This window comes from Macaca thibetana, chromosome 4 (genome assembly GCF_024542745.1).
Source record: "Macaca thibetana thibetana isolate TM-01 chromosome 4, ASM2454274v1, whole genome shotgun sequence".
In the NCBI taxonomy this organism is placed as follows: Eukaryota; Metazoa; Chordata; class Mammalia; order Primates; family Cercopithecidae; genus Macaca; species Macaca thibetana.
In genome coordinates, this window is record NC_065581.1 from 164,634,871 (window position 1) to 164,661,757 (window position 26,887).

The window sequence follows — 26,887 nt, forward strand, 5'->3', positions numbered from 1 at the left end:
CTACTGGGATAAAAAGGCAGACAGCAAATGAAGAGAAGTTGTGTGGCAAAGCAGCTGTGTGGCCTTTGGTTAATTATTTGAGCCTCGAAACATGAAAATAATAAGCTACCTTGAATGGAAGTTTTGAGGGGTCAATGAGCTACTATCTTTTTTTTTTTTTTTTTTTTTTTTGAGACGGAGTCTCACGCTGTTGCTCAGGCTGGAGTGCAGTGGCGCGATCTCGGCTCACTGCAAGCTCCGCCTCCCGAGTTCCCGCCATTCTCCTGCCTCAGCCTCCTGAGTAGCTGGGACTACAGGCGCCCGCCACCACGCCCGGCTAATTTTTTGTATTTTTAGTAGAGACGGGGTTTCACTGTGGTCTCGATCTCCTGACCTTGTGATCCGCCCGCCTCGGCCTCCCAAAGTGCTGGGATTACAGGCTTGAGCCACCGCGCCCGGCCCTGAGCTACTATCTTTAAACATGATATTCATTTGAAATGAAGAAGGTGTTACCATTTCTGGTTTAAAGAAATTATTGGGTCATAGAGCTTTTTATTCTAAAACAACACAAAAATAAGTCATAGATTCACCCCAATCTAGGTTGAGATTATCAATGGTATGGTAACAATTTAATAATGGATATCCCATCAAAATTAGATCTTTGAGATGAAAACAGGGCTTCTTGCTCTTTCAAAGAAAATAAATACAGAAGAGACTAAGCGATCAGGATAGAAGGCACCTTCATCCCCAGGCAGGGCAGGACTCCACGGTATGGGAAAGATTGTCTTCTTTCCGATCTGTTATTTCTTTTTCAATTTTCTTTGATCTGCAGAAGGTTGCCCTGGGTCCTCTCTAAAGTGTCATTTTGACTCTACTTACCATAATGGAGCTTCACAATGAAGGGGTGATTCACCTCTGCCAGGATGTCCCTCTCCATCTTCGATCTCACTCGGTCCCGAACTGCAGAGTAGAAAGATAGAGGCTTTCATGAGGCAGGAAATAAGAGTTCTGAGGAACACTGAACACGAAATATTAGATCTAATTCCTGCCAACTTTTCATTAAAACATTTCAAACACATACAAAACTTGAAAAAGTTGGCCGGGCGCGGTGGCTCAAGCCTGTAATCCCAGCACTTTGGGAGGCGGAAGCGGGTAGATCACGAGGTCAGGAGATCGAGACCATCCTGGCTAATACGGTGAAACCCCGACTCTACTAAAAATACAAAAAACTAGCCGGGCGAGGTGGCAGCACCTGTAGTCCCAGCTACTCGGGAGGCTGAGGCAGGAGAATGGCGTAAACCCGGGAGGCGGAGCTTGCAGTGAGCTGAGATCCGGCCACTGCACTCCAGCCTGGGCGACAGAGCGAGACTCCGTCTCAAAAAAAAAAAAAAATGTTGTACAATAATCCTAGATTTAACAACTGCTTACATTTTAATATATTTGCTTTCTCTCTCTCAAACTATATTTTTTTATATATATATATACACATATATACATATATATACACACACACATATATACACACACATATATATACACACACACACACACATATATATATAAAACGCATCTCTAGCTCTCCAAAAAATTAAAAATAAACTGTAGGCAGCACGACATGTTACTCTGAGGTGCATGTGCAGGTGTCTCCTAAGAATAGGGACAGTCTCTTAGCATAACTCTAACACCTACTGTCACACATAGGAAAACCAGCAATCACTCCATGATACATCTAACATCCAATCTATATTCAGTCCTCCCCTCCATGGCGTTTTCCCGACCTAGGTATCCAATTCAATTATACTGGTTGTTAAATGTCTTTGTTTTGCTCCTAGAAGACAATGGTCCCACACTTATTTCCCTCGCCCTGTATTTTTTCATGGACTTTTTGGGAAGACCAGGTCAGTTTTTGTCAGTAGAATGTTCCACATTCTGGGTTTGTCTGATCATTGCTCAATTGCTTTCTATAACGCTTGTATTTCTTGTAAACTGGAGGCGTGATAAGATTGGGGATAAACATTTTTGGTCACCAGGTGATGCCTGTACTTTAGCCTCCTCAGATCAGGGGTGCCTGCTGGGCTCGCCCTCTCTGTGATGCTAAACGTGATGGGTGGTTGAGGTGGCAGGTCACCATCTCTCCATGGAAAAGGTCTTCATGTCCCTTTGTAAGTAACAAGCATCTGTGGGCTAATACCTGGCATGGAGTGATCTGTGGGTTCCCTAGCAATCCTTCATCCAATGGTGTTAGCATACATATGTGATCCCTGCCTGAATCATTCAGGGCTACAGAACAGCCATGTTCACACATTTCTGATGGAACTGGAAATCAAGAGGAAGATTCCTTCTCTCCCTCTCCATGAAGATAACCATGGACCATGTACTTTCTGTTGAATTTAGTGTGTTACAACAGTTAAATATTCTTCTTAGTGCTCACACTATCTCAAGTCTGGCCATCTGGGAATACAGATGTAATTAGTTTTGATGCAAAAACAAATGAACAAACAAACAAAGAGCACCACTTGAGTAAGAATAGCTTTAGTATTCCCCTGAGCAAGCTGCTATACCCAGGGCAGTATCCGGGACCTCACACAGCCCCATGAGTGACGGGAGAAAATTTCTTCAAACATTTCTATTGGGACAAATATGGTAAGTGTTGTATCATGGGTCAGGTATTTAAATTTATCCATATTTAGGACTTGTGATACACACACTGCTAAAGTTTTATTTAAGAAATTCTTGGCCGGGCACAGTGGCTCACACCTGTAATCCCAGCACTTTGGGAGGCCGAAACAGGTGGATCGCCAGGTCAGGAGATCAAGACCATCCTGGTTAACACAGTGAAACCCCATCTCTACTAAAAATACAAAAAAAAAATTAGCCGGGCGTGGTGGCGGGCGCCTGTAGTCCCAGCTACTAGGGAGGCTGAGGCAGGAGAATGGCGTGAACCCGGGAGGCGGAGCTTGCAGTGAGCTGAGATCGCGCCACTGCACTCCAGCCTAGGGGACAGAGCAAGGCTCCATCTCAAAAAAAAAAAGAGAAATTTTTCACCAAGAATGCTACAATAATAAGAAGAAAATAGAAAATAACAAACTGGGAGACTGTGGAGAACTTGAACCATTGTGCATAGCTGATGACAGTGTAAAATGGCACAGTCACTGTGGAAAATAGTGTGGTAGTTCCTCACAAAGAAGCAGAATTACTGTGTGACCCAGCAATTCTGCTCAGAGGATACACATCCAAAAAAACTGAAAGCATGGATTTGAACAGGTTCATCTACCCATGTTCGTGGCAGCATTATTTACAACAGACAAAGGAGGAATCAACCCAAGTGTCCATCAACAGATGAACAAAATGTGATGCTGTAGTAAACACACACACACACACACACACACACACACACACACACACAGGGATATTATTCAGCTCTAAAAAAGGGTAAAATTCTAACACAATATGAATGAAACTTCAGGACATTATACTAAGTGAAATAAGCCAGACACAAGAAGACAACTATTGTATGATCCCACTATAAGAGCTACCCAGAGTAGTCAGATTCAGAGAGACAGAAAGCAGAATCGTGGTGAACAAGAGGTGGAAGAGGGAGAATGGGAAGTCACTGTTTCCATTTGGGATGATAAAAAGGTTTTGGGTGTAATATTGGTGAGGACAACATTGTGAATGTATTCATGTCACTGAACTGTTCACTTACAAGTGGTTAAAGTGATCAATATTATGTTATATAGGTCTTACCACAGTTATAAAGAGAAAGTCCTTCCTCATTCCTGGGTCCCTGAGCTTCACTGTCTCAACTCCTGGTTTTAATGCTCACACCTAGGATTCAGGCTCTCTGAAGTCTGCCTTTGTCTTTGGTGCTGGGACAGTTTTGCTTTCCCGTTTGGTCTGTAATAGTGTCTCCGGGGGCCGGGTGGTGACCGTGGTGTCTGGCCCTGCACTCCAGCTCACTGTCAGCATCACTGTGTCTTACTCTTGACTTCAGTTTCCTCATATGCTAACCAGATGAGACAGCTCCCACCTCCTGGGGCTGCCTGAGAAACCTGTGAGGTGATGTGTGTGCCACAACAACACGGGGCCAGCCCACACTGTGCTGCCTCAGGTGTCATTGCAGTGACACCTGTATTATATGCTCAGATCCTCGTTTGTTTTCTTTTTCTTTTTTTCTGATCTCTCCTTGCTGTTCCACTGCTCTGCCCATCCCTCTTCTAACCCCAGACCCTTGTCAACACAGTGGGTCTGTGACATTCCTTAGAGCAGGGATGTTGAACCTTTTGACTTCCCTGGGCCACACCAGAAGAACTGTCTTGAGCCACACATAAAACACACTAACATTAGCGATAGCTGATGACCTTTAAAACATCACCAAAAATCTCATCATCTTTTAAGAAAGTTTACAAATTTGTGTTGGGCTGCATTAAAAGCTATCCTGGGCCCCACGTAGCCCACAAGCTGTGGGATGGACAAGTTTGCCTTAGAGTCTAGACGGGCATCGAGTAGGCACACAGCAGGTGGTGCTGTGGGCAGAGCTGGGGGATACTAGCGTCTCCCCTGAACCTCAGTACCTCCTTCCCCAGTGGTCCTTGCAGTTCCTAATCCCTTGAGACCAAAACGCCAAGGTGGAGGGTGCGGGAACGACTTATCACTTACGCCCAAGGGGACACGGGAGGTCCTCCTTCCGCCTCAACTAACGGAATCAGGATTTTATTGCTTAAAAGACCTTGGGGAGCATGCAGTTCAACCCCATGTTCTTACAGAAGAGGAAACAGGCTCACTGCAGTAAAAAGCATTGCTCAAAGTTAGATAGCTCCTGGTGGCCTGGAGGAAGCAGACCCCTGCCTGCCCCCCTCCACTGGGTGAAGGCCTGGTGTAGGTCCCAGCCAGCGTGTATGCACTATCCTCCTGGACACGGGCAGCATGGACTGCGGCACAGGAGACAAACTGCTGGGGAGGCAAAAGGGGAAGCAAACAACCTGGGCTGAAGGAGATTTAATGAGAGGGGCCATGAATGGAAACCACTACCCCAGTTGTTAAAGCGGAGGACTGTGTTCAGAAGCCAGGAGAGCGCAGAACACTTTCACAGAATACAATTTTGTACCCCTGGCTGTGATTTTCTCTCTAGAGTAATGACCCCGGAGTTTAGAGATTCTTTTCTTCCTCTCTGATTGTAGTCATTGTGTGCAAACCTTTTTGGAAGGCTCTCCTACGGAATTTAGTCTTGCACCCGCTCCTGTTTATCATTTGTGAGTTCATGTCTTAGTGATCTGGATTCTGTGTGCTGGTCAGGGTAGTTTTCTTCTCTATGTAGGTAAACTGGAAAATAGGCCATAGGATCACGGATGTCGGGGAGATGTGGGAGCAAAGGTAGGCTCAGTCTTCCTAGCCCTTTTGCAAATCAGACAGCTGAATGGTGAGGTCACAATTCTTGCCACTTGGCCTCAAATTCTTTCCTCTCCCACCTCTTCTCCTGGGCCCACTCCTTTCCCATCACTGCTTCTCAGTCTCCTTTGTGCTGGGCATTTGGAATGTGAAGAGGCAGGCTCTGCCCTCCAGGAAGTGAGAGCCCTGTGGGGAGACACTCTGCGGCGATGGCAGCAAGGGGCCACCAGAGGGTGACCAGCCCCACCCCTTGTGTGCTGGGGGAGCTGTGCATGCTGGCGGAACTGGAAACGGCCCGGGAGGTTTTCACAGAGGAGGAGCTAAGCCTTACGGGGGACCCGGGAGCCTCCAGGTGCTCAGGCAGGAGGATACAGGCCAAGGGATGGCCCTGAAGGGTGGCAGCTGGGGTACCCTCAGGGATGCAGGTGGGATGGCGCACAGAGCTGCAGCGCCACACTGATGAGGCCTGTGGGCAGGGACGTGGGAGCCTGCAGAGCCGAGAGACCTTGGAGAGGACTTTCACACAGCACATGTTTAGGGCCTCTAGATTTAAGAGGTCATGTGGAGGATGCAATAGCAACAGGGCCGGAATGGGCAATGTGGCTAGAATGGGGCAAAGGGATCCTGCTATCCAGCCCTGCAGAGGGACAGGTCTGGCCTGGAGGAGGGAGAACTGAGACCTCACGACCTCTCAGCTGCTGGGAATAAAAAGGAGAGAGCTGCATCATCCTAGCCCTCTGCATGGGTGACTGGTGGAGAAATTAGCCAGGAGAGAAGTCAGGTGGTGGGCAGGGAGAGAACAGGCCACCTGCACTCTTGGCCCGTTGAGTGCTGAGGACATGCAGGGCTCAGGAAAAGACTTGGTTTGGAGCTTTGCTGGAAATAACAGATGCAAACACCCACCCCAAGGCAGCAGCCCACGGTGCCCGAGGACCACTGGAGGATATGGAGGATGAGAGGAGGACCGTGGTGAGGACCTCGGTGAGGGTATTGTTGTTCTGAAGGAGGAGGGAGAGAGGATGTACCATGATGTGGTCCGCAATAGGAAGACCCAGAGGAGACAGAGAGAGAAATCAGGAAATGTGAAAGAAGTGTTTGGTGGCAGCAGATGCTCAAGACAGTCCACCAGGTGGGGACTGCAGGAGGCCACTGGTGGAGTGGTGACTCACGGCCGATTCATTGGGGACGATGCGATGAGGACACTGCTCATCCCAGGGGAGAGGCCGGCAGCTGGGTCTGTGTAACCCCTTGATGTGACTTTTAGAAGCTTTGATATACTTTTTTATTAAAACATTTTATCCATTCATTCCTGAAAAAATAGTTCCTGATGTAGATAAAAATAAGAGAGCTTGTTTTATTAAACACGGCTGCAGTTATGCACCGGAGAGGACACTCTGAAGGGCAAAACCTCACACGAGCATCGGCATGACGTCATTAGATGCTCCCAACAGCCTCTGGAGATTGCCGGATGGAGCTCTTGTATCTACTACCCTGGCTCTGCGGCAGAGGAGAATGAATGTACGGAGGAAAAGCAAAACGATTCACAAGGAAGATGTTACAAAGAACGTCTCTGTGAAAGGAAAATAAATCCTGGGGCCCCCACATCACTAAGCTAAAGGGAAAAGTCAAGCTGGGAGCTGCTTGGGGCCAGCCCGCCTCCCATCCTATTCAGTCACCCCTCTGCTCACTGAGATCAGTGCAGATCTGATTGTCTCCTTTGGAGAGGCTCGTCAGAAACTCAGAAGAATGTGATCATTTGTCTCTTATCTACCTTTGACCCGGAAGCCCCACCCCGCTGAAGACCGAAGAGTCTTCCCACCTTTGCTTCCAGTTGTCCAACCTTTCCAGACTGAACCAGTGTTCATATGTATGTTGACTGATGTCCTATGTCTCCCTAAAATGTACAAAACCAAATGGTCCTCTGACCACCTTGGGCACATGTTGTCAGGACCTCCTGAGGCCGTCACAGGTGCATGTCCTCAACCTTGGCATAAACTTTCTAAATTAACTGAGACCTGTCTGAGATTTTGGGGGTTCACATCTCCATTGCCCACCTCTCCCCAGTTATAGCCTCCAATAGCTACAGCCAGTGTGAGCACCAAAGAGTTTCCGGGAGTTAATGAAAGCAAACCTGGAATCTATTCACTCACCACAAAGACCCCAAAGGCAGAAAGGACATAGTGGAATCAGAAAGATTTCTCTCAAAGTAAAAGCAAAGGCCTGGGCAGAAGACACAGGGCTCATGAACACAGGCGGGCTCTGCAGGAAGCCGGGGGTGGGGAGGGCGGGAGTGACCACACACAGTGGGAGGGGTGGGGAGGCCGCCCCTTCCAGGATGATTAAACAATAAGCCTCTCTCTCTCTGAGCTGCCTGCTGGCATCAAACAAAGTTAAACTCAATAAGGAAAATTTCTCTGTCACACATCACACAGCCAATGGGGCTGCCATTGAGGACCCATGGGCTTTACCACGCCCTAGACTCAAAATGCTTCCACACAGGGAAAACCTCATGAGATGCATGTGGCCAGGCTTCCAATGCTGTGCCCTTTGTCTCAGCAGAGCAGGCCCAGGCTTGGCAGCGCCTGAGGGAGGGCAGGCCATCCGTCACCCCAACGTGCCTCCTCTTCTGGGTGAAGTCCCTGTTCCACCTGCCAGGCCCTGCATGCTCTGAAGCTGAGACCTGGTGAAGCAGCGTGGCAGAGAAAAGGGGGGTTCCTACTCCATCTTGCCATCTCCTTGCAAAGCTTGGTCTTTGACTCTGGGTAAGAGCATCTAAAAGTACTCTAAACAGGACCGCTGTTATTGAATTCACATCCATTTGGAATGAAGAACATTGTTTAGCCACATATCTGACTTTATAGCATTGGTAAGTCTGGTGAAAAATTAGAGAAAGATAGATGTCTTATATTCAAATTTGGAAGGGACTATCTAGTTACAGTAAAGAAAAACAAAAAACAAAAAAAAAACAAAACAAGGTCTCCTCCCTATATCTTACACTAAAATAAAGCCCAGCTCTATTAAAGAATTACTTTAAAAACAAAACAAAACAAAACAAAAACAAAGTTGGCCAGGCACGGTGGCTCACACCTGTAAGTCTAGCACTTTGGGAGGCTGAGGTGGGTGGATTGCTTGAGCTCAAGAGTTGGAGACAAGCCTGAGTGTTGGGAACAGGCCCCCAAATCTGGCCATAAACTGGCCCCAAAACTGGCCATAAACAAAATCTCTGCAGCACTGTGACATGCTCGTGATGGCCTTGACACCATGGCCTACCCAGGGTGGAAAACCGCTTAACGCATTCTTAAACCACAAACAACAGCATGAGCGATCTGTGCCATAAGGACATGTTCATGGTGCCGGTAACTAGCCAGAGCCATCCCTTTATTTTGGCCCATCCCTTTGTTTCCCATAAGGAATACTTTTAGTAAATCTTATGACTGGCTTGCTGTTAATAAATATGCGGGTAAATCTCTGTTCAAGGTTCTCAGCTCTGAAGGCTATGAGACCCCTGACTTGCCACTCCACACGCTATATTTCTGTGTGTGTGTCATTAATTCCTCTAGCGCCACTGGGTTAGGGTCTCCACAACCAAGCTGGTCTCGGCACCTGAGCAACACGGTAAAACGCTGTCTCTACTAAAAATACAAAAAATTAGCCAGGAGTGGTGGCGTGCACCTACAGCCCTAGCTCTTGGAAAGCTGAGGTGGGAGAATCTCTTGAGCCTGGCAAGTTGAGGTAGGGTGATGGGAGTAAAACACTGCCTCAAAAAAAAAAAAAAAAGCAAAAACAAACTACAATAAAGGTGAACACTTATCTGGTATCCAGATGGGAATCTTTTTTTTTGTTTTTTAAATATAAGCAATGGAAGAAATAACACAGAAAAGATAGACAGATTGAGTTACAAAATATTTACAAATTGGCCATCCAAAAAGATTATAAAATTAAAAGGCAAACAAAAAATATGGTTATCTTAAACAAGCAGAAAAAAAGGTCAAAAGCCAAAATAAATACAATACCCAATACTATCATTATGCTTATAATAATAAAGAAATGGAGAATTTAAGCCCTGACAGTGAACAGAACATATTCCAGATTAAACACATCAGTGCAGGGAAGACGTTTTTGTAAGAATGTTCTGTACGGTTGACACCCCGGGCACAATGTGGCCTAACACAAGTATATGTTGGCTTTAGGGTGGCAGAAAACAGGAAAAGGATGTGTCCCCTCCAGGGCAGGGCTGTATTACTGCTGACGACACGGTGTAACTGACCAATGCCTAGTTTCCATATATGAATGCAAGGACAAACTAAACAAGATGTCAAGGGACAAGGACAGTCATTACACCAGGCAACGCCCTCAGCATATGAAATACTATGACTGGAAATGGCTCTTCAAGACTGGGGAAGATGCTCAGGTCTGTGCAAATTCTAGCTTTGCTGGGCACAGCTGCAATCCACTGACCTCACCATTGCCCACCCTAGGAGGTGTTGGTTATTCATGGCCCATAGCCAGGGATGGAATGAAAGGGCTGGAACCATGGATCTGCCAACTGACAGCCATGGAGTGATTCTTCCACTAAGAAACAGACAGTGAAAGCAAATGTTTCATTTTCTGATGCTGAGTACGTTCAAGCCGCCTCTTTGACAGCCAGGGAGTCCAAGGAGCTTTCATTTCTACGATCTAGACACACAAAAAAGAAAACCAAGTGAAGAGGTTTCTTTGGACATGTCAGCAACAATTTTCTGTTGGGTAGTTCTAGACTAGTGGAGACTCTGGAGCCAAGCCATTTGGGCCAGGCCAGAGCCTCTCTGTGATGTTTATTCTCTGGTACTTAACAGGTTAGTCTGAAGTTGACTGGGGCTTGCTACTATAGATGTGAAAAGAATAAATATTCTAGGCTATCTTGAGATTCACTAATAAATGGTAGGTACTGGGGATAAGTTAAAATTTCATCATCCTGGCCGGGCGCGGTGCCTCAAGCCTGTAATCCCAGCACTTTGGGAGGCCGAGATGGGCGGATCACGAGGTCAGGAGATCGGGACCATCCTGGCTAACACGGTGAAACCCCACCTCTACTAAAAAATACAAAAAACTAGCCGGGCGAGGTGGCGGGCGCCTGTAGTCCCAGCTACTCGGGAGGCTGAGGCAGGAGAATGGCGTGAACCCAGGAGGCGGAGCTTGCAGTGAGCTGAGATCCGGCCACTGCACTCCAGCCTGGGCAACAGAGCGAGACTCTGTCTCAGGAAAAAAAAAAAAAAAAATTTCATTGTTCTTCAAGTCAGCCCTCTATTTGTGGCCAACCTGCCGTATTTCAGGTTTGGGTGATGTGGTTTCCATGGTTTACTTTGCTCTGTTCAGCAACCTGTGCCTACTGGTACCAGCTCTAACTGCCATGTGCTCTTCACCTGTCACGGCCCCAAGACAATCCCTGGGGCTGAGATGGTTGTGGAGACACCAACAGGTTCACCCCACTGTGAAGGGCATGGTTTCCTTCCCAGGAAAACATGGGAGGAAGCACTTTGTGAGATTATCCTGGCAGGCATAGGATATATGATACACAACTAGAGCTACTTTCTGGAACCCCTCTTCAAGGTGCCTTTTTTCAGGCAGCAATGCCTGTGTTTGTGTTTCTGATTTTTAAATGATCTCCACCAATAGACATTATATGTATGTCACATTATATAGCATATTGTGGTGGTTAGTTTTAGTGTCAACTTGACTGGGCTAAGAGATGCCCAGAGACCCCGTGAAACGTGATTTCTGGGTGTGTCTGTGAGGGCATTTCTGGAAGATATCAGCATTTGAATTGGTGGACTGAGTAAAGATCACCCTCCCCTATATGGGCAGGCACCATCCAGTCTACTGAGGGCCTGAAGAGAACAAAAAAGCAGTGGGAGAGGAATCTGCTCCCTGTTGAACTGGGACATTCATGTTTTCCAGCCCTTGGACATCAATGCCTGGTTCTTGGGCTGAGACTTAAACCATTGTTCTCCTCTCCCCCCACCAAGTTCTCAGGACTTCAAATTCAGACTGGAGCTTACACCACCAGCTCTCCTGGTTCTCAGGACTTCGAATTCAGACTGGAACTTATACCACCAGCTCTCCTGGTTCTCAGGACTTCGAATTCAGACTGGAACTTACACCACCAGCTCTCCTGGTTCTCAGGACTTCGAATTCAGACTGGAACTTATACCACCAGCTCTCCTGGTTCTCAGGACTTCAGATTCAGACTGGAACTTACACCACCAGCTCACCTGGTTCTCAGGACTTTGAATTCAGACTGGAACTTACACCACCAGCTCGCCTGGTTCTCAGGACTTTGAATTCAGACTGGAACTTATACCACCAGCTCACCTGGCTCTCAGGACTTCAAATTCAGACTGGAACTTATATCACCAGCTCTCCTGGTTCTCAGGCCTTTGGATTTGAACTGAATGACACCCCAGCCTTCCTGGTTCTCCAGCTTGCAGACAGAAGCCCCTGGGGCTTCTGGGCCTTCATACCCATGTGAGCTGATTCCTGCAATAAATCTCCCACTAAGAAATATATATCCATCCTGTTGGTTCTGTTACTCTGGAAAACCCTGAATAATACAGAATTTGGTACCCAGAAGTAGGATGCTGCTATAATAAAACCTAAGAATGTGGAAGCAGCTTTGGAACTGCGTAATGGGTAGAGGCTGGAAGAGTTCTGAGATGCAGCTAGAAAAGGCCTATGTTGCCATGAACAGACCTTTCAATGCGATTCCGGTTGAGGACTCAGAAAGAAAAGGAGAGCTGTAGAGAAGGAGAGCTGGTCCTACATCTTCTTAGGGAATAACTAAGGAATCCTGAATGTTGATAGGAAGTCAGTATGGACCAGCCATCTCCACAGAAGCCGGCAGCGATCTCCGAGGCAACAGAAACATGACCCTGCAGCCAACTCAGAGAGCATCAGCGCTGCCCACCCGTGTCAGGCCAGGCACAAGAGCCCCAGGGTAGAATGATTTAAAAGTAGGGGCCACTGTACCTGGGACTGCAAGGGCACTGCCCCACATCATGGGCTCCCCACCCTCCAGTGCTGCTGTCCCTGGCTGCCTCAGGTGCCCTGTGAGCCCCACCAATTGCCCTCTGCAGGGAGCAGGTGGCAAAGGCTGGCAGTAACTGTGAGGTTCTCTCTTCCCCACCATGGGGAGTGCAGGAGCCTTGGGGGTGTGGCTGTCCCTACCTAAATTTCAAAGGCTGGGGTCCAGGCACAGAACCACTGTGGGGCCATCCAGCCATACTGGATGGGGTCACTCAAAGCTGTTGGGGGGGCCACCCAAAGCCATGGGGCCAGGGACTTGTAGAGCTGACCCCTGCCCTGCAAAGCTCTGGGGCAGGACCCCTGCTCCAGTGGGTCTGGAGGGCACAGTATCTAGTCAAAGAGGATTATTCTGGAGCCTTGAGGTTCCATGTTATTTTCCCTGTTGGGTTTTAGACTTACTTGGGACCTGTTACTCCTTTCTTCTTTCCTATTTCTCCTTTTTGAAAGGAAATGTCTGTCCTATGCTGGTCCCACCACTGGAGTTTTGATGCACAGAGCTCGTGTGGTTTCATAGGCTCACAGCTGGAGGGTGATTTCGGTCAGGATGAATCATACCTTGGATCCCACTAATACAGAGCGATCATGGAGATACTGACATTGGGGGTCAGAGGAAACCATATGATTTGGATGAGATGTTGGGCTTTAGACTTGAGTTGATGTGGGAATGAAGCAGAGGCTATGGAGATGGGATGAATGTGGGGAAGACATGAATTTTAGGGACTGGGGTACTATGCTATAGACTGTGTATGTTCCCCCCACTAAATTCATATGTTGAAACCTAACCCCTAGTGTGATGGTTTTAGGTGGGGCCTCTGGGAGGTGATTAGGTCAGAAGGGTGGAGCCCTCATGCATGGGATTAGGGCCCTTAGAAATGAGACCCCAGAGAGCTCATTCATGCCTTCCGTCAAGTGAGGACACAGCCAGAGATGGCTATGAACCAGGCAGCAGCCCTCACCAGGCACGAAATCTGACATAGCCTGGATCTTGGACTTGCAACAGAACTGTGAGAAAAAATTTCTGTTGTTTAAAAGCCACCCAATCTATGATGTTCTGTGGTATCAGCCTGAATGAACTAAGACACATATCGTATCACATTATAGCATACTGTTCTGTTCTATCTAGGTGATATTACAAAAGAGAATTAAGGTTAAGACAACATTAAATTAAATGCAATTCTGTCAGCCACTGTGAAGATGAGAAATGGCTGTGTAAATGCACCTCAGGAAACCCCCACTTAGGAAACCCCCACTTAGGGGGACGTACTGGATGCTGCACTGACCGTGCAGTGCCAATAGCTCTGCGGCCACACGCCCACGGGACCTTGGCTTCTGTGCACACCTCTGCAGGGGGCTGAGCACGTGCAGACGGCCTCGGTGATCTGAAGGCCTGGCAGTCAGAGGCTCGATGATGCTTTGTGTTTGATGCGGCACAACCGGAGGGATTTTGAAGACTGAGCTGACAGACACACTCTAGCCTGAGACTTACCAGCACTAGAGAGTGTGGGCTGTGCTAAGCTCATTCTCCCCCACTGGGTGGCCATTGCCTGAGACTTCCTTTCTTTACCCACAAAAAGGCTATTGAACCTGAAATTATATCCCGAGCGGTCTTCCAGATGCAGAATAAAAGTCCTTCTTCCCACGATATCTTTTAGCTTTCAAAGGTTTAATTCAAAGGTTAAAAAAAAAGGGCTTCCATGAGCCATTGTGTTGCTCAACTTTTGGGGGGGCAAACTTTTTATAGTTAATTATTCCACAAATAAAGGAAGAGAAGAAAACCGTAAATAATAATAAGAAAAGTTAACCACACTGATGACCAGAATGGGCATGACTCCCCAAGAGGTGTCTTTTTATTCTTCTATACTGAAGCATTTTTTAAAAGACTGATATGGTTACTTAACGGACTTCCTTAATAGAGAATCTTTGTGCAGAAAAATCTTAAGCCCATTACTCTTAAGTGCTTACATTGCACAGCTATTAAAGATGACAAGTCATGAAAAAAATCTATTTCCTCCTTTTTGAATATCTATAATACAAGAAATGCAACTCTGGTAATAAACACATAGAGGACTCCACCATACAGAGGCAGGTATATCTGTAATAAATCAGATGCCTGTTAGGTAAGGGTGATGTTTGTCTGAAATGCAACAGAGTGAGGTCGTATCTTACAAAGGGCTTGAGAAAGACAGAAGTCAAAGATGACTTAAGGAGGAGACATTTTCATTTTGTTTGTCATCTTATGCAATTAAATGGGAAATTAATCCCTTGAAGAGTAAACACCTCAAGTACAATGAGCAGGGATGTAACTTCTTGCTGGAGAAACACAGGGAGTCTGTCATCTGGTAAGGATGGAGCTCGTCCAGGGAGGCCTGGGGACCCAGGGAGTTATCTTGGGACAAGCACAGAATTCTGACCTTCATCACCTCCAAACAATATGCTTTTGAGTGGCTTTGCTGCTTTGTGCCTTAGTTTCATCATTCGTAAATAAAGATGATGATTTATAAAAATAGAATAATAATACCAGTCCTCCCCTCTTGAGAGAGGGCAAAATTGTGCTTAGAATTTTCCTTACTTTTTTCTCCCCTGGGAATCTGAAATCATCCAAATGGAAATCAAATGACATAAATGAATTAGCATATTATGGAAATACAATCTGTTCAAGCTACCAGATTGATTGGAGCTGAGTTTCTGAGTGACTCAGTGCCTTCTAACGAAGCATCTCGGCATAAGAGAGGAAAACAAATAAAGAGGTGCTGAAAATAACATTCTGGGGTTTGGAGCCAGGCGGGCTAACTCTGAGGAGGTTCTATTTCAAGATGTTGTCATTGATACCTGTCTATGCGGATCACTACATACAGCTCTGCATTCCCAGTGCCTCTGCAGTGACCCCGTCTTAGAGGGCGTGCTCCACTGCTTACAGGAAGGACAGAGCGGGCTTTGACATGTCGCCGAGCTCGGACTGTGCTGCCTGGGCCCATTCCAGCATCTCCTGGCTGCCGCGGGTGCCACAAGAGTGACCCACCACACAGTCCCCGAAAACACACAACACCAGCATAACCATCGGTGACTGGACTTGCTTAAACAGAGAGATCCTGCTGGAATGATTTCATCTTCTCCTTTACAAACAACTGAACACAGCTTATTTCTTTCCAGGAAGGGAATGCATATCTCCTCTAGGCTGAGAAAGTTGACTTGCAGGGAAAAATGCTTGAAAACTCGTTAGGCATGAAAACCCAGGTGCAGTCCTATCAGAAAAATCATCATTACCCAGAAATATTTCACGTGAGCAGCTCATTCCACATTACGGAGAGCGCCCACCAAGACGAGGGAATTCCGCACAGCGAGTCCTCCTGCAGAAGGGCGCATCTGTGTTCTCCATGCAGGCACCGGCCACCTTTAGTCATGAACATGATCACAGGCCTTTCACATTGTAACGGGAGGTATTACAGCTGAACCAGGACGTCATTCTTTCTAACCAGGTGGCATCGAACTTCCTCCCCACATCCCTACTCAGCAGATCTCAACAAAACCTCAACCAGGAAAGTCCTAACGCAGGTCCAAAGCCAAGCAGTCTTCGTGGAGAAAAGGGCCGAAGGTGGACACAGCTTACACTTCCCGAGACTTTGCCTAGGCCGGCAGCGCTCCGCACGCTCTAACGAGGGGGAGCCTCACATCGGCAATGATGTGGGGCAGGTAGTATCTATTAATACATCCTATCCCACTTTCAGCAGGGGGACACTGAGGCCAGGAGAGGCGCCCCGAGATGGCACAGCTCGCGGGGTTAGAGCTGGACTCGGCTCCAGCGTCTGGACTTGGTGCTCCTGGCCCCTGTATCAGGGATTCTCCATGTTGGCAGCACCCTGGCGACATCAGCAGAGGCAGCTTTCATGGATTCTCATGCTCAGACCGACCAACTTACAGTCCCCCAGAGGGAGATTTATAAAGTAAATCTTGTGAAAGTCCCCCAGCATTTTGTGAAAGTCCCCCAGGCCATTCCAGCTTGCAGCTGAGGATGAGAACTACTGCTCCATACAATACAGCCCGTCTCTTAAGATGTGTGACCAGCCCTGTTTGATGAAGATGAGGCTTGGTTCATTCTTGGTTTCACGGTTGGGAATATGTTTCTTTGCAATACATTCCTTTAAATCAAGTTCCCTTACAATACGAAGCAGGGATATTACCCTTTGGAATTCATTTTATGTGGAATGCATTATATAGAATTGTTACCTGTAATAACCCCATGTTGAGTCACGAATGTGGAAGCTTTGTCAAGTTAAAGGTGTTGAGCACATTGAAGGCGTCGAGCACATTGAAGGCGTCCTTAAGTACTGGGATGACAGGCAGCACCACTGGGTCGACAGGCAGCACCACTGGGTCGACAGGCAGCACCACTGGGTCAACAGGCAGCACCACTGGGTCAGAGGGAGAGGAGCAAGGTTTCGAGCGCACCCCAGCAGCGTAGCCCCCTCAGCTGCTGAGCAGAGGACCTCCCTCAGAAATGACCCGCCACCTCTGTAAAGGAAGGAGGCGGGTGCCCAATGCTCCAAACTTGTTTGAAGATCAGATGGAGCTGTCAGAAGCCATTATCCTCCGAGGTGAGCTGGAAGGAATCCCACCGACAACCCTCACTTCCAGGCACAGGACGATCAGCCCCGGTTTGGAGAAACGAGCTGGAGTTTCAAAACGACTTCTGCAGGTCTCCTGCCCCCTTTCATTTTTCTTTTTCAAAACATTTGACTATTCACGTGCCTGGCATCTTCCCTGGACGGCTGCCTGGGCTTTCACTGTTTTGCTGTCAGCACGTGGAGAGCATCCCTGCAGCTGTTACCACACGTTCCTTCTCTCTCCTTGACGTTCTTCAGGATGATTAACGATCTCACAAACCAGGGATATTATGAGGGTGGAGAATGGGTTAGGAGATAGTTGAACAACTTGAGCTAATGGAACGCTGAGGTGTTAGAGCTGAGACAAACTTGGAGGTCCCTTTGTGTCAACTCTCTTCTTTCACAGATGAGGAAGACACAAAAAACTAAGGTTTTGGGCCAGGAAGTATCCTTGCCCAGGCTACTTAGTGCCAGGCCTCCTCTCCACATAACTCCGCTGCATCATGGTTAGATCCAGGGACCTAACCTACTTTGAAGTATGCAAACTATTATTTGCAAAGCTTTTCTATTTTTCTCTTCAGAAAATAAATTCCAACGAAATTTTTGGGAAAAAATCTATTTTTTAGTGATGGATCACTATGGAAAGCTGAAACAGTATAAGATGTAAAACAATGATTAGTTTTAAAGCTGACTTTTAAGGAGCACAAGGAAACAAAAATGTTTCTATTCTTCTATGTTTATATGTTTTTTTTTTTTTTTTGACAGGGTCTTGCTCTGTCACCCAGGCTGGAGTGCAGTGGCACAATCACGGCTCACTGAAGCCTTGAACTCTTGGGCTTAAGCAATCCTCTTACCTCAGCCTCCCAAGTAGCTGGGACTACAGGTGTGCGCCACCATACCCAGTTAATTTTTTGACTTTTTAAATTTTTTGTAGAGATGGGGTCTTTTTTTTTTTGAGACGGAGTCTCCCTCTGTCGCCCGGGCTGGAGTGCAGTGGCCGGATCTCAGCTCACTGCAAGCTCCGCCTCCCGGGTTTACGCCATTCTCCTGCCTCAGCTTCCCGAGTAGCTGGGACTACAGGCGCCCGCCACCTCGCCTGGCTAGTTTTTTGTTTTTTTTTTAGTAGAGACGGGGTTTCACCGTGTTAGCCAGGATGGTCTTGATCTCCTGACCTCGTGATCCACCCGTCTCGGCCTCCCAAAGTGCTGGGATTACAGGCTTGAGCCACCGTGCCCGGCCAGAGATGGGGTCTTAACATGTTGCCTAAGTCTTGAACTCCTGGGCTCAAGAAATCTTCCCACCTCTGTCCCCTAAAGCGCTGGGATTACAGGTGTGACCACCACACCCAACCGCATGGCTCATTTTCATAGTATAAAAATAATTTTAGCTACTCAAGCATATTGTTGCAAAATATTTTTAAAAAACTTTATATTACAAAAAGTTAGATATATTTTATTTCTGTTGAAAACTTGCAGTAATAGATTATAGGGAAGAAGACAACAGCTAGCCCCAATCCTGTAAGTCAGGCCTTCACTTTGGCATGTTTGCTCCTGGCACAATGTCCATCTCGTGTGTGCACACACCTCACTACTGCTCAAGTCACTCTTACATTTAACAATTAACAATACCGTGATCATTCTGTACACACAGTTTTATATCAAGTCTATTCCATGTAACTGTGGATCACGAGCCGCTTCTCAAGGACACCGTGAATTGGATTATAAACAGCCGTGAACACTTGCATCAAGGAGAGTGAAGTCGTTGACATGGAGAGTTCTGCACTTGAGCTAAGAGGTCAAGGTCAGCCCTGATGGAGTCCAGGCTTAGCGACGACTTAAACAGAGAGCAGCTTCCCACTCCTCCATTCCACTGCATTCCTACAGAGCAGGGTGAGCAGGCACAGATTCCAGCCACACTCCCACTTTGCCTCCCTTTCCTTCGGTGGCAGGAGAGGGTGAGACCAACTTTGAAGGGAAAGAAGGAACCATTACGCTTGAAGGAGAAAAGAAGCTCTTCTGGGTCACTCCTGGTGCCCTGGAGAGGTGAACATGGAACCGGCTGATGGACAGTAGGACAGGGTGTGGCCAAGGACAGGCTGGAGAGCTTCCCGCGTCCACCTGTCTTTGTCTTAAACCACAGAAAGATGCCTCATCTGTGTTTGAGAGCAAATCTCAATGCCTCAAAGATGAAAGAGTGGGTTTTAGGAAAGGACTGTATTATCCAGCAGCTGTTCATTTTAAGAATAACAGCTTTTTGGAGATATAATTCACATTCCATACGATTTGCCCATTTAAAGTGTACAATTCAATGATTTTTAGGATATTCACAGAGTTGTGCAACCACCCCTACAGTGGGTGTTAAAGCATTTTAATCACCCCAAAAGCAGCTCCAGACCTGTCTGCACTCAGTTCCCACCTCTCTCACCCCCCAGCCTAGGAAGCCACTCATCTACTGTCTGTTTCTAGGGTCTGTCTCTTCCGGACTGTCATATGAGTGGAATCTTAACCCGCGCAGCTTGGTGCCTGGCTGTACTCACTGAGTGCACTCTTCCCAGGCTTCACTCGTGTTGGCGCATGCACCAGTACTTTCTTTCTTTCTATTGCCCAATATAATTCCGTTGAATAGACAGACACTTTATTTTTCCATTTCCCAGATAGTGGACTTTTGAGCTCTTTCTCTTTTTTGGCTCCTGTGAATTGGCTGGTGCTGCCATGAACATTCCTGTGCTAGTTTCTGTGTAGACAGCTGTGTTCATTTCTCTTGGTGAACCACCTAGGAGTGGACCAGTGAGGTCGCATGGTAATCTCTGGCCAACCTTTCAAGAAACTGCAAGAACAGTTCACTGTGTTGGCATTCAGATGATCCTGCACTAACAAATGTCTAATTTAACTTCCTATTTTGAAGAGGTAACTGTTACTGAAGATATTATTTTATTAAAAGTTAGGGTTACAAGGTCAAAACCTGCTTTGTTTTCTGTATATTTTCTCATCAACACAGAAAAATTATTGAATATTTTTTGAGAATCTTGAAATATTTGATAAGTTCAAATGACAAACAGTTTTAGAAATATTGTTATACCTAAAATAAAAAAAAGTTCACTCTATGAACTCCCATTCACAATTGCTTCAAAGAGAATAAAATGCCTAGGAATCCAACTTACAAGGGATATGAAGGACCTCTTTAAGGAGAACTGCAAACCACTGCTCAACGAAATAAAAGAGGACAGAAACAAATGGAAGACTAATCCATGCTCATGGATAGGAAGAATCAGTATCGTGAAAATGGCCATACTGCCCAAGGTAATTTAAAGATTCAATGCCATCCCCATCAAGCTACCAATGACTTTCTTCACAGAACTGGAAAAAACTACTTTAAAGTTCATATGGAACCAAAAAAGAGCCTGCATTGCCAAGACAATCCTAAGCAAAAAGAACAAAGCTGGAGGCATCATGCTACCTGACTTCAAACTATACTACAAGGCTACAGTAACCAAAACAGCATGGTACCAGCACCAAAACAGAGATACAGACCAATGGAACAGAACAGAGCTCTCAGTAATAATGCCACACATCTACAACCATCTGATCTTTGACAAACCTGACAAAAATAAGAAATGGGGAAAGGAGTCCCTATTTAATAAATGGTGCTGGGAAAACTGGCTAGCCATATGTAGAAAGCTGAAACTGGATCCCTTCCTTACACCTTATACAAAAATTAATTCAAGATGGATTAAAGACTTAAATGTTAGACCTAAAACCATAAAAAACCTAGGCAATACCATTCAGGACAAAGCCATGGGCAAGGACTTCATGACTAAAACACCAAAAGCAATAGCAACAAAAGCCAAAATTGACAAATGGGATCTAATTAAACTAATGAGCTTCTGCACAGAAAAAGAAACTACCATCAGGGTGAACAGGCTACCTACGGAATGGGAGAAAATTTTTACAATCTGCCCATCTGACAAAGGGCTAATGTCCAGAATCTACAAAAAAACAAATTTCCAAGAAAAAAACAAACAACCCCATCAAAAAGTGGGCGAAGGATATGAACAGACACTTCTCAAAAGAAGACATTTATGCAGCCAACACATGAAAAAATGCTCATCATCACTGGCCATCAGAGAAATACAAATCAAAACCACAATGAGATACCATCCCACAGTAGTTAGAATGGCAATCATTAAAAAGTCAGGAAACAACAGGTGCTGGAGAGGATGTGCAGAAATAGGAACACTTTTACACTGTTGGTGGGACTGCAGACTAGTTTAACCATTATGGAAGACAGTGTTGTGATTCCTCAAGGATCTAGAACTAGAAATACCACGTGACCCAGCCATCCCATTACTGAGATATACCCAAAGGATTATAAATCATGCTGCTATAAAGACACATGCACACATATGTTTACTGCAGCACTATTCACAATAGCAAAGACTTGGAACCAATCCAAATGTCCATCAATGATAGACTGGATTAAGAAAATGTGGCACATACACACCATGGAATACTATGCAGCCATAAAAATGGATGAGTTCATGTCCTTTGTATGGACATGGATGAAGCTGGAAACCATCATTCTGAGCAAACTATCTCAAGGACAGAAAACCAAACACCACATGTTCTCACTTATAGGTGGGAATTGAACAATGAGAATACTTGGACACAGGATGGGGAACATCACACACTGGGGCCTGTCATGGGGTGGGGGAGTGGGGAGGGATAGCATTAGGAAATATACCTAATGTAAATGACGAGTTAATGGGTGCAGCACACCAACATGGCACATGTATACATATGTAACGAACCTGCAGGTTGTGTACATGTATATTTCAACTTGAAGTATATAACAAAAAAGTTCACACTAAAAAGCATGGGTTAAATTATGTTACAATTGATAACACTGAACTAAAAACTCAAGTGCCTCTAATAAACTAGAATGTCCCACCTAAGACTTTTGTGTACATAAGAATTACTGGGACATCTTGTTTGACAAGTCATATATCTAGGCCTTGTTTCTAAGAGATGATGATTCAATAGGTCAGGAGTGGGGCCTGGATCTGGATCTGTATTTATAACAGTCCCCTCCCCACCCCCAAACGCACAGACAATTCTAATCAGGTCTAGCCAAAGTGGTCAACTTCTGCATTTTCTTACCATTGGCTGTGTTGATAAATGTCTACCAGATTTCTCTCCCCCACAGAAAATTTCACCTTAAGTCCCACGGACCTTCTAACTCACTTGGAAGAGTTCTTTTCCTCCTTTGTATACCTAAGTGGTTTAAAGTCTGTACATATGTGTTCTATGCATTTTTTGTCCTTATTGTTGGTGACAGGTCCTTCCCAACATATATCTCATTTCCTCAGCTAGACGGCAAGTGACTTGAAGGCAGAGAATGACATATTTGTACTGCTCGGGCACTGTTGCAAGACCTGATAATTCAAGTGCTGCCTTGACATCTCTGAGCCTCACAGGGCCCCAAGGCCTCTGCCTGAGCTCCCTGCTCTACCAAGTGTGCCCCCGCCCAGAGAGAAAGGCTCCCTGCCCTGCTGGTTTCCCCATTAGCTGAACCAGCTGCCCCTATCCAGCACCCACCCTAAAAGGCTTCAGTTCCCTGCCAGCTCACAGAATCATTCCAATAAGCCAGCCACACCTTCTGCAGGAACCAGGGGCCACATGACCCTCCTGTTCCTAGGAAGCCTGTTCCTCACAGTCTTGGCACCTAAGTGCAGCCCCCGTGGGGCCCTGTGTGGCACGGGGTGCCCTCCTCCCCAGGGGTCAAGTTTATGTAGCTAATAAGCTGCTGTCAGTTCATCTGTCCAGTGCCCGGCGCTGTGTGTTCAATCATCTTGCGCTGTTTAGGGCAGAGGGAAGTTCCCTGTCTCACCAACGGAGTGAATAGGAGGTGACAGGTGCTCAGCTAGTGACGGGCTCAATGACTGTGAGCCTGGAACGGAGATGTTGGATCACATCCTGACTCTAATGCTGCACTCGGTGCTCATCCCTCACTTGCAGGATGGGCGTGCAGAGGAGCTGGGTAGACATCGGTGTTTCTCATGCCCAGCCACTGGGTCAACAAAGGAAAACAACCCAACCCAACCATGAGTCACGTTGTATTTAAAAGCAAGTGAGGCCGTTGGCCTTTCAGTATCGAGGCTGGTTTGTCAGGCCCCATCCAGCCCAACGGCCTGCTCGCAGTCTGCTGCTCTGCTTTCCAAATGCCGCTCCACGGCGGAGCATATGTGGGAGAACGGTATTTACGCAATACAGCTCTTCTCTGACAATTGTGGAAACTCTGCAAGGATATTTGAAATATTCATGGAAATGTTTATACTGTTTATTATCAATCAGAGTGCTCATTTAGAGACATCTTCAGAAATCGCGAACATTAAATGGAACGAATATTTCCTCAAATAACGGAGTAGAAATTGCAGTTACCTGTCCTCAGAAGCAGCTGGCCCTGCTGAAGCCCTTACCTTTTAGGGTGGCTTTCTTAAGGACCTTCATGGCATAGAGCTGCCCAGCATCGGACCCCTTCACCTTCCTCACCAGGAACACCTTAGCAGGAGAAAACGGAACATCAGAAACCCGGAAGACTTCAAACTCGCTTTCCTTATTGGATTTGACAAGGGGGATACACGAGGAAGTTTAGAGCATTTTCAATAAAACAAGTACACTGTAGAAAATTTACTCCAACGTCGAGGCTGCCGGAAAACGCTCAAGTTCCTATAGCTCTGCGGTGAACATCACTGTGTGTCTGTATGAAGAAGCGTCCCTTGTTTTTGGTATTGGTAACTTTGCATTTTACATCAGAAATACTACCACACCTTATTTTGAAGACCAGCTGTTTGGAAAAGCAAACAGGAGTTTTAAGGGAGATCCTTTGGTTTTAGTATCCCTCTATAAATCCCTACTGAGACACAGCGCTGAAAGGTATTACCAATCACACAAAACAGGCTCTATGCGATTTTCAAGAAAAGCTACTTTCTCTTACTTGAACTGTCTTCACCCAAATTTTAGCTGTGAGTAGCTTAAGAGTTCCTTTCTAACTGGCTCTTAAATATACTTATGGATATTTGACAATACTTTCTGAAATACATTTTGATGTGTATCACTGAGAAAAACAACAAAAAAAGGTAATTGAGAGCTTGAGTTTAAATTTGTATTAGTGATTTTTGAACAAACTTAGTAAACAAAACTGGAGTTCCTTTATATATAAAAAAAAAATCTTGCATGCAAATTGAAAATAGTACTTGATTTTCCTAAAAGTGTTTTCCAATAGATGCAAACATCTGCTTGCATGATGGAGACGACACAGGCACAGGGCGCACTGGTGTGGCTGCCCACGCTGTGTGGCTGGAGGGCCGAGGTGGGCTGGCTCCTTCCCACAACGTCTCCTTTACTAAGCCTCAAAAAACCAGAAAGACCGGCTACTATAGATGCCTTTGAGATGTGCTAGTTCCATGGAAACTCCACGTGGCCCAAGTGAGCATCCGTGTGGAGCAGCAGCCTCACCTGCCATGGGCAGAGGGACATGGCCAGGACCTTTGCACTCTTGGTTCCCCCACAGACTGGAGGGGCAATGTCTAGACACTGAATGCAGGAGCTCTAGGAGCAGAGGCTGCCGGGGCAGCCAAACTGGAGGGAGATCAACCAGCATCAATTCTATAGGCACAAATAAAGAGGGACCGGGAAGACACAAGGTCCCAGCACAGGCACGAGGATTCACGGAGTTGCTGTATGAGTCACGTTCTCACCACGTGCCCCTGAAGTGACTCCTGACCTCACTGCTGCCCTGCCATCCATCCCGATCACCATCATTACTGAATCACAGTCCCTCCCCAGGCGGGGAACCTTCTAGACAATGTCCATGGGAAAGCACCCCTAGCACCCCTATCCAGGGTGCAGGACAGTACAGCATCATCCTGTGCAATGAAATGCTGCCTCTCAGACCTGATTAGGTCCCAGAAAGTCACAGGCACACCCTCTTCTCCCGGGTTGTGGACTATACCGTCATCAACAGTTAATATTCATCTCTGGGAGATGTAGAGTGTGTGTGTGCGTGTATCCAAAGCTGGATAAACAAGCTTGTGATGCAGACCTGGGGCGATAGCTGGGGCGTCACTCTCACACGCACTGTGGTGGGAGACACAGGCACAGCCCTTCTCGGGGCTTGGGGTCCCATGGCTGTTGCTGGCACACCCACTATAACCCTGGAAGTTACTGCACATGGAAGGACTCTGCTCATGGTGCTCCCTCTGTGCAGTGGGCGAGCTTCCTGACAGGCAGGTAGAGATGTGAAGGCAGTGGTCTGAGGACAGGAGTTTTGCAGAGATAAAAACATTATTGCTTAACTCTTGAGATCTTCTGTTTTGAATCACGGGAAAGTCACACGCCATGCACAGTTTTAGCTTCCATCTGATGCAACTCCTTTCATTTCTCCAGCCCGTCCGTGTGCCTGATGTCCCTAGGTTGACTTGGTCAGTGGTGCTGTGGAGATCGGGACCAGCCAGGGCAGTGCAGGGAGGAGGCAGGCGCAGCCCAGGAGTCCAGGAGCTGGGCAAGGCTGCGTGAGCATCCCGGTGCTGGAGAGGCCACACTGGCAGACAGGAACCTGGGTCCCAAAAAAGACCAGGGGGCGGGGGGTGGAACAAGGGACAGTTGTGGTCGTGGCAGGGACGCCACATTTTTTCCGGCATCCTGCAGGTAAGTCGGGCAGTGACATCAGCGAGGGCAGGAGTGTACCTTCCTGGCCTAGGTAATGAAGAGCAGGTGCAAAACGTCGCAGCTGCCACTCCCTGCCGTGGCAACTGCGGACACCTAGTGTGGGACAAACTGGGCAACCTGGTCACTGAGTCACTGTGTGGAAGATGGAAGCCATGGGCGGTTGCTCCAGCCCATGGTGGACTTTAGTTGGGTGACAGATAAATCTATCCATTCCATTACGGCACAGCTGACACGTTAGCTCCCAAAATGAGGCATTCTTTTAATCAGAAAACAAAGGGCCAGGTTCAGCGGCTCACACCTGTAATCCCAGCACATTGGGAGGCTGAGGCAGAAGGACCTCTTGAGGTCAGGAATTTGCAACCACCCTGGGCAGGATAGCAAAACCCCATGTCTAGTAAAAATAAAAGTAAAAACTAGTTGGGTGTGGTGGTGCGTGCCTGTAGGCCCAGCTATTCGGGAGGCTGAGGCGGGAGGATCACTTGAGCCCAAGAGTTTGCAAACAACAAACTCCTTCTTTCAAAAAGGGAGAACTCTGAAGAAAAAGGAAGCAAAGTACATGAAGGATTTGTGTTTGGACGGTCCGGCCTTCGGAATATCCTGAATGGGTCTGTACTTTCTATACCTCTGCACTCAACCCCTCACCCGTAAGAAGTATGACTGTAGAAACTCAAAGAGCAGAGGAAGCCCCATTCCACTCAAGTCTAAACTGAAGACCAAGTCCGCATGGGGCAGCTGCCAGTTAAGATTTGGTTTAAATGATGTCAAATTTTGCATAGGTCTTGACACATGAAACTTTTCTCTCTTGTATGTTAGGCCTTAAAGACGAGATGACTGATGGTCACGGCTAATGTTCATGCTTGTCTGTTCTGAAGAGAGAATTCTACTTTTGTTTTTTAAAGGAACGGGAAAAACTCCATCCTACCAATGTCTGCCAAGCTTCTCTGTGGCGCCAGCTACTGCGAATTCCTGCAGCAGGTGCTGCCCGACTCATAAGCAGAGGACCCAGCAGAGGGGAATGGCACCTTGAAACGAGCAGCAAAATACAGCAAAAAATGCAAAAATGATACCGGTAATGAGTGCGGCAACTTGCTGGTCTGCGGCAGGGATCTTGACCCTTGGGCGGCGTGCAGT

General features: G+C 46.8%; 1 protein-coding gene across 7 annotated transcripts in view; it reads right to left on the reverse strand.

The window, feature by feature from the left end:
• RPS6KA2 (ribosomal protein S6 kinase A2) overlaps positions 1-26,887 on the reverse strand; it is a 491,259-nt gene that overhangs the window by 93,990 nt on the left and 370,382 nt on the right. For all 7 annotated transcript variants that reach the window (XM_050789393.1, XM_050789392.1, XM_050789391.1 and 4 more), the window contains 2 exons: positions 23,506-23,587; positions 859-939 (listed from right to left, as the gene is read on the reverse strand). In XM_050789393.1, coding sequence (XP_050645350.1) covers positions 859-939; positions 23,506-23,587 — 163 coding nt within the window. The remainder of the gene's footprint in view (positions 1-858; positions 940-23,505; positions 23,588-26,887) is intronic.